General features: G+C 32.6%; 2 protein-coding genes across 4 annotated transcripts in view; one reads left to right on the top strand and one right to left on the bottom strand.

Annotated features, from left to right (window-relative positions):
• The first annotated feature begins 1,341 nt into the window (after nt 1-1,341).
• dnc (phosphodiesterase dunce) overlaps nt 1,342-18,201 on the top strand; it is a 293,397-nt gene continuing 276,537 nt past the window's right edge. Inside the window, exons 1-2 of one of the 3 annotated variants that reach the window (XM_066289946.1) lie at nt 1,342-1,742; nt 15,160-15,300. The gene's annotated coding sequence lies outside the window, so the exon portion shown is untranslated. Of the gene's footprint in view, nt 1,743-15,159; nt 15,301-18,201 lie in introns of those variants that run through there. The other 2 variants (XM_066289947.1, XM_066289948.1) reach the window with 2 other exon arrangements.
• On the bottom strand, nt 8,823-12,540 carry LOC136343324 (short-chain dehydrogenase/reductase family 16C member 6-like). The gene is made up of 7 exons (XM_066289986.1): nt 12,346-12,540; nt 12,139-12,289; nt 10,698-10,852; nt 10,468-10,645; nt 10,249-10,409; nt 9,677-9,889; nt 8,823-8,967 (listed from the first exon to the last, which is right to left on the bottom strand). Coding segments are annotated over exons 1-7 (978 nt in total). The 5' UTR covers nt 12,348-12,540; the 3' UTR covers nt 8,823-8,849.

Below are 18,201 nucleotides of genomic sequence, written 5' to 3'. Positions count from 1 at the left end.
CTGTTTTACCGAATGCTTCGGTCAAAATTCGATGTTCGCTATTTTTGGAAATGTTTATATTACAGTACAGTTTTGTAGATTTTCATCAAAATATATCTGGAATGGTCTGATCTAGAGAGCCATTGGGTCGACCAGTGGGGAGTTCGTCTTAGCAGTTGGTACGACCGCATTTAAACTTTGCCATTCAACATTTTACCGTCGTTAACGATGAATCAGACTCTTCCCGAACAGAATCTGACTCCTCTTTTATGTTGGAAGGATTAAGACCATTCAAATGAAAGTATTGAAACATGTATCGATGACCAATTTTTCCCATGTTCACAAAACCTCTAAAAGCGTTGATTAAAAACTGGTCCAAAACCAACCCAAATCAACGTAGCACCTCCAAACTTTAGACATAAGCTTTTCAAGATTAAGTCTTTGTAATATGGGCATATTTTTAACAAAATAATCGCCATCTATATGTCAGACCGGGTACTTTTGAGACTATCCTCGTACCAGAACCTATTTTTGAAATTCATTTATTTTCCCATGCGTATCAAAATCAAGATGGGTAAATTATTTCAATGAAACCTTCGAAATGCGACTCGGAATTGGTCAAAGAACCCTAAATAAACGTCTAACCTGTTGAAATAAGAACCTAAATAAGACGACACCCCTATCGAATTGTCAGTTGTTACGTGATCGCAATTTTTTTGGGCTGTAATCCAATTTACCCAAATTGGCTCTGACTTCCTTCGACTCGGAATTGACGCAATCACTTATATCCAGACAAAATTCTAAAATTCCACATTTATTTTCTATATTGTTGGATAGGATATTCTAATGGAAGAAACTTGTATAACAACTTTTTTGACAATTAAGAATCCTGAAGGAAATGAAAATGATAACGTGTTCTATATAACATCACCATGAGACGCACAAGCGAGTTATTTTGGACCCTATACAAGTTGGTGACAGTCTCAGTATATGAAAATGCTATTTTCATCGCCAGTGGCTTAATATAAACTCGATGGGAGTGCGATCCAGAACTATATTATAAGAGCAAAATCACTTACGATGTGCGTTTACCAGGGTAACTTAGTTTTGAAGTTAAATTTCTCTGTTAGGTCCTTAGGTGGACGTTGAGCGGATATTATAAGTTCACATGGGACAAATTTATACCCCTGGAAACATGGCTTCTACAGAAGCACCAAACTATTTAAGACATTCAATTATTAGACATATGCATACTTTCAGATGTGCCTCAGTATATTTTTTAATATAGATACACACTAAAGAAATGAAATTTTCGAACGTACTAGCGATTTCAACAGAGGGCCCATCAGCGTATCAGCTGTTGAGTCACTATGTCTTGCTAGTGTTGATAGGCCGCCGGATTTTTCCAAATTTAATGGATTTTCTGGGAAAAAATCAACTAAATGACACTTGCGCCTAACGGGGTTCCGTGCTGTAAACAAGAACGTGTGCCAAAGTTGGATTAGTGTTCAATTTGGTGTTGTGTGCAGTTTTGACATAGATTTCGTGTGTTTTTCCACATTCGCCAACGTATGTTACATTTGCGTTATATATTCGTCTTTTGGCTTTTTTCAAGTGCTTTTCTCCTTATTGTTCTCATGTGAGGGAGAATATAAAGGGAAGATGCAGAGAAGGAAGAATGACGATTTCTCCGCCTTCGAGAAACGCGTATTAAGGAGGCGAAGAGGGTGGACCGTTGTTGTTGGATCAGAATTTCCGAGGGGGTGAGCTTTTTTCTTACAATGTAGATGATTTTGAGCATAGCGCCTTTCGTCATTGTGTCCAGTAATTCGAGAACAACTTACATTCTTCGTCCACTTGTTTAAGTTGCACAACTATGTCTTTTTCTTATTTTCAATTAATCCGATCTATCTTCTTCGATTATCCGCTTTAAAGCTCAAAATAAATATCTTCAATTTTTACATCAGTCTTTACATATATTTTTTTTATAAAAAATAACGTTAAAGCCCTTATTTGTTATTTTAAAATTTAAAACTGAAAATATCTATAAATTTGGAACCAAGTCCCTCCATCGTCCAGTTATTCTGTATTTTTTTCAAGACACTTGAAACTAATCACAAATCATCATTCTTTTTGAATCAGTCTACTCAGAGGCTGCGACTAAAACATCTTTTCTTTTTTATTTTCTTGAACCATAATTCCTGGTGGTAAAACAAAAATATAACAGTGCCATAGATTATAAGGCGGCCGGACTAAGTATTAAAATGCATTATACAGGGTATTTCATAAATGTTCCGACAAACCTTTAGCGGATGTAAAGCTTATAAAAACAAATATTTAGATTGAATAAAATGAGGCCCGAAATGGTTTTGTTTTTAAAACATAGACCGTACAGTTTTTTTTAAATATTTTTTTAATATTTCAAAAATGGTTTGAGATTGAATTGGAATGAAATTAGGGACACGCTATGGCGAGATAAATCTTCAAAAATCGCCCTTGAAAACCTCTATCGATTTTTGGTAGGCACAAGAATGAGAAACTATTTTTTATCCTGAAAACGGCTACTGGAACAAAACACTAAGAAATCCTTTTTATTAAAAATTGACGGAATATTAAAACATATATTCGTATTTAGAAAGGCAGTGGCGTACCATCTTTTTAAATCAAAAACATGCTATCGAATGGTCACACAGACATCACAGATGTAGGTAGAAATATTTTGCCTACTTCAGAACATGCATATTTATTCCGTCACAGCGTGTTTCAAATGTATTTATTTCAAATCGTTTCTGAAATATTAAAAAAATATTTAAAGACCATTTTGTACTTTAGAAATGAAGCGATTTCGGATCTAATTTTATTCGATCTAAATATTTATTTTTATGAGCTCTACATCTCCCGAAAGTTTGTTGACATGTTTATGGAACACTCTGTATACACACATTGAACTCTCACTAACACAAAATCCGTTATAATCTGGCGGCCTACACAGTAAGTGAAATAAAAACCTTGAACTAGTAGCTGTATTCATTAAACATAATAATTTGGCAAAATTTTCCATGTGAGATCGAAACTTCCAAGAATTTCGATTTACAGTATCAGTCTCCTACCAAAACCAAGATCTAGATAGTTCCTAACTCTGTCTCGAGGTAGATATTGCAGTCCCTATGTCGATTTCATACGATCCTGAGGCAAGTTTCGTGATTTTGTGAAACTTTAACTTCAAGAAAAATTGAAAAATTGTTAAGCAAAGAAATTTAATATTTTTATTAAATTTACGTTCCAAATTAAATTCTCCAGCGGAGGAAATCTCCGCCCTATAGAGAATGTTTGATCGGTAATACAGGATACTGAATAGAGAATTATAGTAGGTTATTCTGAATTGATTTAACGAAACATACCTATACACTAAATATTACAGTTTTCCTGATAATTAAGTTTTTAATATTTTTTAATTAGACCGTGTTTTTCTGCAATTATTGAACGGTAAAAGAACAACAAGCCCTTTTACTACAAAAATGTACTAAACTTTTTTTATTATGTATGAATGAATTGTTTAAATTATTTCAGCCATAAAAACTAAAATGGCTTTGTTGCTTACTTAGAGCTTCATAAACATAATGTTTATAATTTGTAATACAAGAACGTTTCAAATTCAAACGTGGAATTTATTTGAACGCTTAGATGTATATTTATTCAAATTTCTTAAAAACTTTTTTAGTCAATGATCTTTCAGTTCTTATGAAAAATTTCTTAACAAACATTTTTAAAATATTTTTTTTGTGTATGAATAGATGATTCAAAATTGAGACTATTTGATCGTCAAAATCAATCAAGAGGTCCAACAACTTAAACAAGAAAGGAGACTAGGTATTGCCCCAACAGCAATAAGGAATATAGCACGTAGATGTATTTGGAATGGTGGATCTCATTTTGAACATAACAAATGAATTATTAATAATTAATTTATCTTTTTTTCAAAATTTTCAAAATCAACTAAGAAATCTCCGAATACTTCCATTTTTTACATTAGAAAAAGAAATATTATTTTATAGTATTAGGTATTATTTAATTCGAATATGCAAATCGTATTAAAAGGTGTAAAAACTTAAAAACCCCGAATATTTGGACAACTATCTTAAGATTTGCTAGCCTAAGTTTTGGCGAATGCGCTAGGTGGTAATTTAAAAGTTTTAAGATTAATTGCTCTAATTTTTAAAATGTTTCTTAAAAACTTTTCGTAAGAACTAAAACACCGCTATCTAAGAACATTTTTAAACATTTAAATAAATATACAACTAAGCGTTCAATTAAAATCCATGTCTGAATTTTACTCGTTGCTGTACTGCACACTAGGACAATCATGTATCTGAAGTTCCAGGTAAACAACAACAGCGTTATAGATTTTTTGGCTTAAATAATTTAAACAATCCATTCAATAAATAATAAAAAAGTGTAATTCATTTTTTTGACAAAAGCGCCCTTTGTTCTGCATTTTAATAATTTTTGAAAAAAGCGATCAAATTAAAAAATGTTAAAAGCTTAATTATTAGGAAAACTGCAACACTTCACATGTATATTATAGGCAGATTTGATGTAATCATTTCATAATGACTTCCTATAACACCTCATTCAGGATCCTGCACTACCTACCAAACACCCTTTGTAATAAACCTGAAAGAACACTGGTATACCTTAGAGAAATAATAAAGAATAGTCTAACGAAGTCAAAATCAACTGGAAAGTAAAGAATCTTTGAAAATATGTTGCCAAAAATTAAGCATGTGCACCTAATCAAATTTCACAACTGCATTCGCTCTTATTAATCAAGATATTTTCAGTGCTTTTTACTGCGTACCTACATATTACACATTAATTTTGTTTACCAACCATGACTTACTGAGAATTGAACACATGAATCTTTTAATGCTAATCAACGCATATTAAACCTCCGAAATCCTGCGTCAAATAAACAAGGTAATTCCATGAGCTGGAGCCAAGAACCTGGATTTATCGTAGATCCGAAACCAAGTCATGGATTAAGTTTTGTTTACTCCTAAATGTGGGTCTCGACTATATGAATTTTAACCGGATTTTTTAAACGACTTTTTATCTCCTACTACAAAGATTACTTTAGTTGGTTATCCAAGGTATGATATTATGTAGGTAATTAAAGAAAAGCGAAACTTATAATTATTACTGCCCGGCATCGCTGGCTTTCATGAGATGCAATCCCTGTGTAGTATGTTTGGAACTGGACAATTTTCATGTAGAAAGTTTTGGAAACAAGAGCGGACTTTGTACTGGCGAATTATTCCAACCCGACGACGCCATCTATTTTGATGAAAGCCGGGAGGATTTTTTTGTTTTTGGGTCACGAGAAAGTATGTACCATTATGGGTGAATATTTACAAAGTAATTATTTGAAACATGTTTAATCGAGAAACACTTAACGTTAAACTACCGGTAAATTTTGATAAATTTCAAATGGACAAAATAATATTTGTATTCGATTTGTATTGAAATGTCAATTAGAATATAAGGCGGATGCGTGCATTTAATATAAAAATTAATAGATAATTTAAACTCGACGTTCGGGATATTATATGTAATGTGCATGCTTCACAATCTTTTGTGCAACATATCACTAGGGCCACATACATATATATATATATATATATATATATATATATATATATATATATATATCTTATGACCTGAGTAAATATGATAAATAATGTATATTTGAAAAATCATTTTTTGTCCGCAAATAAAGTACAGAAATTAAAGGCTTTTAAATATGTTCAGATTCCTGGGAAAGAATCGTAGTTATGTATCATTGAAAATTACTTCACTCACAATTAGTTCTACTATTCGCTTCACTTACTTTCTTACCATTAGTCTATTGCTGTTGAAAATTATGTTTTTAAACTCCTAAAATTTGGCTCATAAAATGTCTTATTATTTAAGCAAAATCTCAAAAAATCCACTAAAATTTCTATTTTAGTTATGGCTCCGATCCATTAATAATCATTTGGCATGGACATTTATCTTTTTCGTGCGTAAACTCATATAAATTTTATTGCGCCATCTAGTGTCTACTGCTTAAAGTTTTAAATCACAGAAACCCTACTTTCGCAGAAAATTCAATAATACTCTTGTATTATATACAAATGATGACATAACTTTACAGTAATTTTCCAAGTTTCATTGAACGATTTTCTCGAGTTGGCTCCCTACTCGCTAGGTGGAGCGGGAACGTTCTGTTTAATCGATTTATATTTTTATTTTCTTTACCGTCACTAAATATAAACCATAGCTTGGAATACTTTTGTTTACTGTTTGACATTAATGTGCACATGTTTTACTAAGGTTCAATGGTTACAACAAATTACATGTGTATTTTATTGCAGTTGCAGGTGCCAAATTAGCAAGAGGATATACAGGTTGTCTAAAAAAAGTCTGTACCAAATTCTACCACAGATTTCTGAGGTGGAAACAACGATTTAACCCAATTTTTCTTAATCCAAAAGTGGACGGTTTTCATAATACAGGACTTCAAAGTGAAAATGAAAAAAAAAGGACAAAAATTAATTACTTCGTTTGTAATTTTACTATCTGAACAAAATATTACATCAGGGGGTTTTCGGGGCAATAACATTGTAGTGGACGCTCTCGACGCTAGGTGAACTCTTTTTACAGGGCATAACTTTTTTATCACCCAGTATAAAGTTTATTTGTGATTAAATTTATGTTCTCCTACATGTTTTGTGAAAAAAAAGTCTCCCAGTACAAGTACCTACGGGCATTCCTTCTTGAGATATTTGAAGTTCACTGTATGTCTTGAAAAATAAGTAACATAGGTACATATCATACAGTTGAAAGCAATAAATTATTTTTTCAATCAATTTTCATATTTTTATTTGACTATGTAAATTTTGTTAAATTTATTTTATAGTAATATACAAATAAATAAATAAAGTTATTTTAAAGACAGGCTCCAAACTTTAAACTTCAAATATCTCAAGAAGAAATGCCTATAGAGACTTGTATCACCATACCTTTTTTTATAAAACATGGAGGAAAATAAAAATTTAGTCATAAAAAAAATTTATACCGGATGTTAAAAAAGTTGTGGACATTTAAGGAGAGTTCGCCTAGCGCTGACAGCGTCCTCTCCAATGCACATGAATAACGTAAACGGATTCTGATTTCATGTCCCGAGAAACTTTCCAATGCGATTTTTTGTTCAAATAGTAGCATTAAAAACCAACAAATAATTTGTTTTCCATTTTTCATTAATCTCTTTGACGCCCCGTATTTCGAAAACTGTCTACTTTTACACTAAGGTAAATTGGGTTAAGTCGGCACATTTTCGTCTCAGAAATCTGTGATACAATTCTATCCAGACTTTTTAAAATGTTCCTAAATATTATGTACATATAGAAAAGAGTAATTTTTTAGCTCATTTTATGGCTAAAAGTTCACATTCACATAGGTTCGCAAACGCTTCGTCACCTATCTACAGGATTTTCATATTAAAAAAATAGAAAGTGAATATCGGTTCATGAGTTGTGAAATTAAATATTAGATGCATCTGAAATTATAAGAAATACTCTGAGTGTAATCAAAAAAGTACGAACATTAAAGAAAAGAGAAGCGGACACATGTATAAGAATTGGAGGTCCCTTTCAACAGTTCCGGAAACGTTGTTTCCTTTGTACAGTTATTATTACTATTTAGAATCATCCCGGCATTAATTTTTAACAGCTAATCCAAAAAAATTCTCAAAATTAAAAAAAAGAGTATTATTTATAATAAATAGTTATTTATTCGTGATAAATTTTAATTTTCTCTGGTGGATTACAGAACATATTTTTTTATTATTTTTTCTTGATGTCCGAGATAAACACAAAAAACTGCAAAAAACTAAAAAGTTTCTAAATAAAATAAAAAGTTATTTTGTATTTTGGAATCTACCAACTGAACACCGCGAAATGGTTTAGGGGGAGAAAAGGAGGATCAGGTTAATTCAGGGTTAGTTCAAGAAAAAAATCAAAGAAAATACATTGTACCTTTCAAAATACAATTAACTTAAAAACTGATAGATTTAGGTGATCTAAAAAAATACATTTTCTTTGTAGAATTGACTATTTTTTTTTAATTTTCGACTTGTTCTAAGCATAACGCAACAGATAAAAAATATGTCTTAAATTACTTCAACGGTAAGATGGAACTAGCACCCGCTAAGAGCACCGTTAAAAAAATCTTAAAATTAGTAATTTTTATACCAAAAAAACATAGAGCTACCAATTTTCAGATTTATATTATTAAAATTTTCTTAGTTATTGAAAAATTTCAGAATAAAATTTAAACACGCTGCATCTCTTAAATCAGCGACATTGATATAAGCTATATTGAACTTAATTACAATATATTTGGTAGTATCTCCAGTTCAGTGTTGGCCCATTCTTTCTAACTTACCCTGTATCCACGTATTCATCCTATATGTAATTATGAGCTGCGAAGAAAAATCTTCATAACTTTAAAGATCAAAAAAAGAAATAGGAATGTTTTAATATCGATTTTATAGTTATAGGATGAACTAGGTACTTTTGACCAATTTTACACTAATGCAAAATGCATTAAAACGATTTTTTTCTAGATTTTTTGCTTATCCCTGGTGAGTTTGACCTGCTGATTATTTTGTAAAACATGATTTGATTCACATTTTTAGGAATTTAATGAAACATTTCCCCCAACGGTTAATTTTTTTAACTTTAAACGTAAATGAAACGATGTTTAAATCACAATTTACGTGGTTGTAAAAAAAAGATATATACTAAGTGTCACATAAATTCAATCCTAATTTATTTTGAATTGTTTTGGTCGCCATTGGATTGACCCTTTGATTCAGGTGTAATATCTGACAGTAGGTCTGTTCTGAGATTATCGGTAAAGTAATTGGCCGCTTTTTCTGGATAGAACCTGAAACAGAACAAACATCAAATGGGACCTACTCCATATTTGAAACAATGTAAAACTCAAGAATTACATCTTAAAATAGAAAAACAACAAATCAAATGAAAGGATTTAAAATTTTGATTAGATATAATTGAGTTAATTTATAGCAATATATAGCTATAAATTTGTTTGTTCTATTCAAAGTTTTAACTATATAAATCTCTAAACGATGCTGCTGTGCTGTCGATGCCCATAGTTACAGGATCATACCATAAAGCTTAAGGGAGTATCTACGAAAATAAGCTTAAAAATGAATTTTCTCCTGAGATCTTAATTTTAGCGAAGCTTTCGCATCGCTTAGTAACACCTTTGCCAAAAAATGTAGAAAAATATTGAAGCTTTTATCGAAAGTTCAATCTGGTATAAAAGTCTCAAAGATATTGCCACTCTTTTCATTGGAGTATAAGTGTGTTTTCTCAAGTTACTAATTTATAGACTGTATATTTCATATCTAAAACCTTGCTTAGGCAACTTTAAAAAATAATTAATGTTGCGAAATCCAAAATCAGATGATAATATTGTCCTCGCTTTATCGTATTGCACTGATTTCGGGAATGGTCCTTAAACCTCATCAAAGCTATATCTCACTTTCTATCTAGGAGATATAAATTACGTTACTGTAGTATTTACTTAGCTTATCATTATCTCTCTCAAGCAATAAACATATACTTACACAGTTTTCAAGGTAATGAAATATCCGATAATTTTAGGGATGCTAACATAGCGTCTGTTGTTCACTTGGGCTTCAAACAACTTTTCTACAACATATTCCGGCTTCATCATCTCGAAAATTGTCGAATAGGTGATTTCCACATTTTTGCATAGTCCTGTATCAACCATGTATGGGAATACTGTGGTAAAATGGATGTTATTGTTAGGAGATCGCCTACAAATTTACGTTTTAGCTAACCACTGAACATCCTCGATTTTTCACACACATTTCACAAAAATATTCGCAATCTAAAAAAATCTTGGCATTTACCTTCGTATAAAGTATAAATTTAGCCCCAAGCTCAAATATTGGCTTGGTTCTATCAAAGGAACCGCCTAATAAAGTAGCAAAAAATTCGTATCGTAGTCATATAGAGCATCTCATTAAAAACAATTAAATTTGTTGCAGTGGTTCTTTTATTTTAAGATCTTTGGATTTTTTGAGCTTTTCCGTATTTTGAATTTTCACATATACGATTTTCATTAACCACAGAGTGATCCAAAAATGATGGCAATAATAGTTATTATGGTTACCTGAATTCTTCATATAATCCGTCCATGAGACCTCGTACTGCAAATTTAGAAGCATTATACGGGACTAAGTTTTTGAGTCCCACTAATCCAGCCATGGAGCTAAGCGACACTACGTGTCCGTGATTGTTTTGCTTCATTGCTGGCAGAAAAGCTTGAAGAGTCTAGAAAATGCAAATGGTACTGAGATTATTAATAATTTAGAGTTCAAACGGGTTTTACCCAGAAATTTGCCATAACATTAACATCCATAATCCTGCGCACTTCAGCTTCAGTGTGTTCAAGAAATGAGTGATGAGGCATAATTCCAGCATTGTTTATTAAAATCGTTACTTCTCCTACGGAATTTCGCACTTTTTCCGCAGTTTCCATTACATTTTGCCTATTTGAGACGTCGACTCTATGCAAAAATTATGTAATAAAGATGAGCTGCAGCTAGTAGGTCTACCCACTTGTAGCCATAAATATTCTTATATCCCAACTTCTGGATGTGATGCACAGTTTGTGTGTTAAGTTCCTCGTTTATGTCCCATGCTACTACTATGGCTCCTTCTTGAGCATATTTAATTGCCAGTAGTTTCCCTATTCCATGTCCCGTGCCAGTAATCTTTGTAATTGAATTGGTATTGAATAGACTGGGGCATTAATTTTAAATTTATATTCGAAATGAAATTTCTCTCATGCTTTCTCAAATGTCTTTGATTTCGTGGTTCTCGAGATAATAGAAAAACGTAATTTTTAAGAAATTCCCATCGTACCACGTTCACCTGAACCTTGACATAGACAAATTACGATACAAACTCTTCATTTCGACTTTAGTACTAAGGTAAAAAACTGATAGCTGGGTGCTAATTTAAAGAAAATTGTTAAGTGGAATACCTTATTTATTATTTAATTTTTTACTCGTCGCATAAGGTTTGGTTAAAGTTAAAATAAAACGGATTTCAGATACACATGTTAATTTTTCAAGACAAGTGTAAATATCGAATTTTAAAAATATAAAAAACGTCAAACTGAGAAAAATATGAAGTCACATAAGTGTTTAGCTTTCATGGTGTTTATTGGTAAAATAATAAGGCACCTAACATGCGACTCTAAACTGTAGCGTCCCTCCCCCCAGTCAACTTTTGACAAATTATTATTTTTTAAAAATTCAAAAGTAGCATTAAATAGAACAATAAATATTATCTTTCAACATTTCGCTAGTGCAAGCGCAAAATTATCGTTTTTTTTATTGAAACATGGATTAAGTGACTTCTTAACTTAAAGGTCTTTCAAAATTACTTTCAGTAGGAAAAATAGATATAAATTTTGTGAAAAAATTCATTATAAACTCAGTTAAATAATCCGTAAACGACAAAAAAACTTGTTTCTTGATAGAAAATGTGTGTTTTCAATTTTGTGCTGTTCATTGTTTAAATACTATTTAAATGTGTTTGTATTGCATTTTTTTATCAAATTTATACCTACTTTTCTCAAAAAGTAGCATATAGAATTTAAATAGCAATATTATTGAATGTAGTTTAAAAAATTTTTAATTTAAGGTATCAGGTGACCCATGTTTCAATTTAAAAAAAACGGTCATTTTGTGCTACAGGCGAACAAAGCAACTGTTAAGAAAATTGCAAACGTTAGAAGATATTTCTTTATCTTATATAATGTTGTTTTTGAATTAAAAAAAAAATTAAATATGTTGATAATCAATAACGGATGTGTCACAATACAGAGCCGTATGGTATTTGTTGCAACGGAAAGTGAGAACTGACAGTTTTTTTATTTCGATTTCTTGATTTAAAATATCATTTTCATAAATCTACTACATCATTTTTTTAAAGTAATTTCTTAATATCGCACCGCTTTAAAGATGACTTGTCATTATTGAAAATTACTAACCAAAACTATTTCTCCTTTAACTGATTTTGGTTCGTTCTTCGGTCGGAATAATGTCACCAAGGCTTCAAGATAGTAATAAGGCACCACTATGAATAAGGCATAAAATATATGCAGAATAGCCTTAATGGTTTGAAAAACGTGTCCCTCTGGCCTGCAATGATTGATACATATACATTATGTGTTTCAGTCAGGACAAAACTTACTTACATTTTTATTACTCTATAACTGAATATTATCTTCTAATTTATCTTCCCACCGTATACACATTCACTCATATCACATATCTAGCTACCACTGAACATCTAATATCGAAACTGAAATAAATCAGTCAAGTTTAATAATTGTTTTCAAGTCCTGTACTAAAAATAAGAATGAAATTTAAAATTCCGACAATATTTTTGTTATCACGTTATTTTTTGGCTTACCGCAGCATACAGGAATTTTATTAACTGCCAGTGCAATGTATGTACAAATATATGTCTAAGTTATCTTTTATTTGGCATTAACGATGAAAAATAAATGTTTTCGTTAATTTGTTTGATCGTTTAAAAATAATTATCTTTACCCACTGCTAAACAATTTAATCAGTTATATTCAACTAATATTATTACAAAATTAGTGAGTCATTTGTACATAATAACATAATATAATATAAATCTATGAATATTGTAACTGTATACTGGTATCATAAAATTTTTTATATTTGCTCCTCAAAATATTTGGGTCCTGTGACAAGTGGGTATTAAAATATTTAATCACATTATTCACGTGAAAATATGAGAAAAACACTAACAATTCTTAATGATGTAACGGCACTGAAGTATAAGCTGAATGCATGTTATGATGTGCTATTTTTTTAATAGATTTGTCTAGGTCCTCAAATGTTTTACCAAAGAAGATAAGAACTATTTGTACTATAGATACCACCTTCCTCATCATTGGAATAGAGTTCAGATTTGCTAGTTTTTAAGAATTATCATTTTCCTGCTCGGTTAGGGTTAACCGACTTCGTCTCCTTTATGGTTAGCGGATCTTCATGGTTGAGCTCTAGAAGCGAACACCGCAGTTTAGGATACGGGGTTGGTCCTAGAAGTACCTAACCTGACATATAGATGGCGATTATTTTGTTAAAAATATGCCCATATTACAAAGACTTAATCTTGAAAATCTTATGTCTAAAGTTTGGAGGTGCTACGTTGATTTGGGTTGGTTTTGGACCAGTTTTTAATCAACGCTTTTAGAGGCTTTGTGAACATGGGAAAAATTGGTCATCGATACATGTTTCAATACTTTCATTTGAATGGTCTCAATCCTTCCAACATAAAAGAGGAGTCAGATTCTGTTCGGGAAGATTCTGATTCATCGTTAACGACGGTAAAATGTTGAATGGCAAAGTTTAAATGCGGTCGTACCAACTGCTAAGACGAACTCCCCAGTGGTCGACCCAATGGCTCTCTAGATCAGACCATTCCAGATATATTTTGATGAAAATCTACAAAATTGTACTGTAATATAAACATTTCCAAAAATAGCGAACATCGAATTTTGACCGAAGCATTCGGTAAAACAGAGAAGTGCGCAAGGTGGGTGCCGCGATTACTCACAATTGAACAAAAACAGAGCCGTAAGATCTTCCAAGGGACTGTTGGGCAAAGTTTCGCAGCAATAAAGCCGATTTTTTGCGTCGATTTATAACCGTGGATGAAACATGGGTCCATCATTTCATACCTAAGACGAAAGAACAGTCAAAACAATGGACTCAACGGGGAGAATCAGCTCCAAAAAAGGCGAAAATCGTTCCCTGTGCAGGACAGGTGAGAGTTTTTTGGAATGCAGGAAGGATAATTTTTATTGACTATCTCTCGAAAGAAAAAACAATCAAACGAGAATATTATACAAATTTATTGCGGCATCTAAATGAAGAAGTTAGGAAAAAGCGATTACATTTGGCGAAAAAGAAAGTCTTGTCTCATCAAGACAACGCATCAGTTTACACTTCCGTCATCCTGATGGCCAAAATCAATCATTTCGGTTTCGAACTCTTTCCTCGCTCACCCCATTCGCCATATTTAGCCCCCTCAGATTGTTTTCTATTTCTATACTTGAAAAAATAGCTCGGTGGAAGGGGATTTGCCGATAATAGAGAGGTGAGGTTCGAGGTTGATGCCTATTTTGCAACATTCTAAGCTTCTTACTATAAACAGAATATAGAAGCCACAAAAAATAGCTGGGGAAAGTGAGTTAATCTCAAAGGAGACCACACTGAGAAATAATGTAAAATTTTACTTTTTTTTTCTTTAAGTGCTAGGTCAGATATTTTTGGGACTATCCTCGTGTCTAAGGGCTTCCCACTAAATCAGTTTTTCGATCTCATTCCAGTTCATGTAAACTATTAAACCCACTCGATAGGTTTCAGTTTGACATCGCTTTACCCGTTGGAGCCCTTTGACGTCAAACTACACTGGTTTGCGTGCCGGCATGCCGATATTAATATAATTTGTAACTCCAAGTTAAATATTGGTTCTCCATGCAGTAAAGTGCTGAAAGCGGCAGTTTAAAATTAGAAACTCATTTTAAATTCCATTAAAATAATTATGTATTACATTGTATCCCTCTTTTCACATGCCTTATTCTAACTGAATTAATTTGTTTTAGGTAAGTGCTATCCATCAAGAATTGAACAGGATGTTAATGAGTAAGTGTTTAAATTAAGATTATTTTACTGGACAAGACAGCAGGTTGTGTTTATAACCATATCGCTTATGACGGGTGGTTATTAAAAAAAACCTCGTAGTAGGTTAACTCGCTCCATAAACGTCCCATCTTTGAGGTGAAACTTTTTTCACAAAAAATTCCTTACGTGTACGGCGAACCGTAATTTGCAATTTCCCTTTAGCGTTTGCCTAAGTTTATAAATTAATCTCAGACATGCCTTTTATTTTTACGTGCCTACATGAGTGTTTTTTTAAACTACCCTTTACTATATTTGTAGATTCATTATTACACGTTTAATATCTCTAGAAAGTACACTTTACAAGTTCTCAAAAAGGCTGTAGCAACTTATGACAATTTCAAAGCTCTGAGCACATGCTGAAGGAATGAAGATCCGCTGGAAGAGTGGGACGCCTGTGATCGAGCACCCTGAAGACGTACGCCCTTGAGGTAAGTTTCATGTAAAATTGCAGAAATCCTTTTTACGTTTTGACGCATAAATTATCATTAATCCAGCCTGAGTTTCCCTCTCAGAAATTAACCATTAAAGCGATTAGTTTCTCTGAGCGATAACTTATCCATTTTCCTGAAAGGATCATCGTAAAATTAAATGCTTATGATGGGCAATAAAAATGCTTATTACAAGTTAGCATAGATAACTGGAAATGGGAGATTTGCTGACGAAGAACTGAACTGAAAGCTAACGGGAAATTTCCATTTCCTATTTTCCCAAATGCCCTTTCAGATGTAATCTAACAGATTTCTCCTACGCTCTTATAAACTTCACACGTTCCAACTTCCCGCAGCGTATTTTTGATAAAATATTAAAGCCCCTGATATTGTTTGTTAGAGAAGCTTTAGGAGCTACCTACTTCTTCGGAATGGTTTCAATATAAACCCACATACTAGCAACTTAGCAAAGCTGCAGTTCACATAATTAAAGAGGAATTTTCTGAAGTGTTTCCCATGGCAGTTTTACGTAATGTTACGGAATGCTTCCATTAAGAGCCTGATGGTTTGCTGCAAAATGTTTATTACGATGCCGACGAGAGTTGACCGTAAGTGGACTCTGTTTGAAGTAACAAGTTCAAGTTACCAACCATTTGCGGCAAGTTTGGAATTATTGAAAACGATCGGGGAACTCTCTTATGAAGCCAAAATATTCATCCGTTTATATGAAGATGTGGGATAATCAATGAACAATATAGGCCTCCAGCAGCTGTGGAATCCCAATATTGATTCCTTTTTTCAATTTAATTTTATGCCTGGACTCCTATCTCCCTTTCTTTGCCTAAGATTCCCTCTGGGCCTCTGAACAAAAATAACCATCAGGGGTAGGGAATGTTGGCATGTTACAACAGTTTACCTAGATTTTTTCTGGATTCGGGAATGGGATAAGAGCGGAGGTCTAAAATAAAAAACAAACAGTCCATTGTCCATTAAAAAAACATAAGACGGCCTTTGAGACTGTGAAAGGCAAGTGAAGATTGTGTTCTTTGCAAAAAGCTTACGACTGCTTAAAATTGAATGCTCATTTTCGATTTGTTTAATTTATTTCTTGACAGGTAGTCTGATATAAATCACAGCCGTCCTCTTATGATTCAAGTGCGTTTTTGGCAAATCTTATTTCTCACCAATCCTGGAATATTAAACCTGTATGTTTTGATAAGCTGCTTCGGTTTGAGAACTACTACGGCCCATGGTAATTAACCCAAATTTCATTTGAGAGAAAGCCAAGTTGCTTCATCAGAGCGCAAACTTTTAACATAATTTATAAAGTAGCAAGTCCATCACGCATTAAATGTATGAAAATGAGCGCCGCAGACAATTTAAATCATCTGCATTTTTGCATACTCATTTTCACTTCAAATAAATTAAAGAAAGTTGGGCAATAGTGAAATAATGTTGATCGGATACAACGCCCAATCGCCAGATTACTTTTTTTTATAAGTAAATATATATTTTATATATAATTTATAAATAATATTTTCAATGCAAATCGAAAGTATATCTATTCCGCTTTCCGGGCCGGAAAATTAGCATGAAATAAATTTACACTCTAAATCAACAAAACATTGCTGTTTTATCTTTTGATTGCTTTGACTGATTCATTGAAAAGCATGAAGATATTGAACTATACTGGTATTCTAGCAAAAATCCGAAGGAAGACTGAAATTGTCGGAACAGCAATTTTGCTATAACGCCCCGACAGGCGTATAAATTACGTTTTAGATTGATTACGCTTTAAACCTGATAGCATTTAAAATTCGGGGAAAATGGTTGCGCAAATCTACAATCTATTATTGAAATTCTATTTAACCAAAGAATTTGAGTTGCCCCAATCTCGTCCATAACCCAATTCACAGCGCATGAACTTTTCATTTTCCATATTCCGCAGCCAAATCTTGAATTCGACAGCTTCGAAAATGGTGTACTCCAAAAATCACACATCGTTGAGTAATACCAATTTGACATAATTAAATTTTACAAATGTTGCTTAGGTTGAATGGCACTACTAAACGACCCATTAGTGCTGTTGCCAATTTTCTGATCGTGGAGTGGTGGTGCCAGTGTAGGATTAAGGAAAATTTAGGCCGGCGATCGGTAGACGTGCAATCTCAACTTGATATGTTCTTTACTTAAGTATATTTATGGAGTTAAACGAGGATAATCCAACTCATTTTGGAGTGATTTGAAAAGTAGCAGTAGGGGCTATTTTGCAACAAACTTTCGATAGATTTGCCAATTTGCTGCATAAAAACTGAGACATTTGAATTTCGCAATTTCAGCCGAGCAATTTTTTCCTTTAAATACTACACAGCACGCAGAGAGAATCAAAGATGAGAGCAATATGAATATACATAAGACAAGTTGAATTTTTACTTTTTCACGACTTTCGAATGGGAACAATTTCAAATAGGAACGTTCCAAAATATCAGCACTAATAATTATTGACAGTGGGTTTTTTATCAGTAATAAAATTTTCCCACTTGATCCCATGCCTCGCTATATGTACAGAACGTTCCAATTTTTTAAGTGCAATTACATTGACTTCTTTTCCGTACTTCTTGTTTTTGTTGGCAGTACAATATATGCAAACAGCAACCTACCATTTATGGCGTCCTGCCTGTCTGCAGTCAGTTTTAAGCTCTGTGTTTACTTTCCTGCTTCAAAACAAAGGTTCGTGATTTACTATAAACTAGTCCATTTGTTATCGTGTCTGTGACTTAGCATTTTTGAAGCTGAAAAGTTAATTAGTAAATATTTGAATTACAATAGAACAAGGCTTTCTGCGGGAATTTGCGCAGATTGAAAAGCATGGCGTAATTCTTCCACAAACAAAATCGTCGT

This window comes from Euwallacea fornicatus, chromosome 14 (assembly GCF_040115645.1).
Source record: "Euwallacea fornicatus isolate EFF26 chromosome 14, ASM4011564v1, whole genome shotgun sequence".
In the NCBI taxonomy this organism is placed as follows: Eukaryota; Metazoa; Arthropoda; class Insecta; order Coleoptera; family Curculionidae; genus Euwallacea; species Euwallacea fornicatus.
This window is presented reverse-complemented; position numbering and strand designations above follow the sequence as displayed.

Excerpts from the sequence above, each read along its gene's own strand:
- LOC136343324 (XM_066289986.1), bottom strand. Across the intron at positions 10,410-10,467 it reads ATGTTATGGCAAATTTCTGG|ACTCTTCAAGCTTTTCTGCC; the intron begins GTAAAACCCGTT and ends TGCATTTTCTAG. Across the intron at positions 9,890-10,248 it reads GGATTATATGAAGAATTCAG|GCGATCTCCTAACAATAACA; the intron begins GTAACCATAATA and ends GTAAATTTGTAG.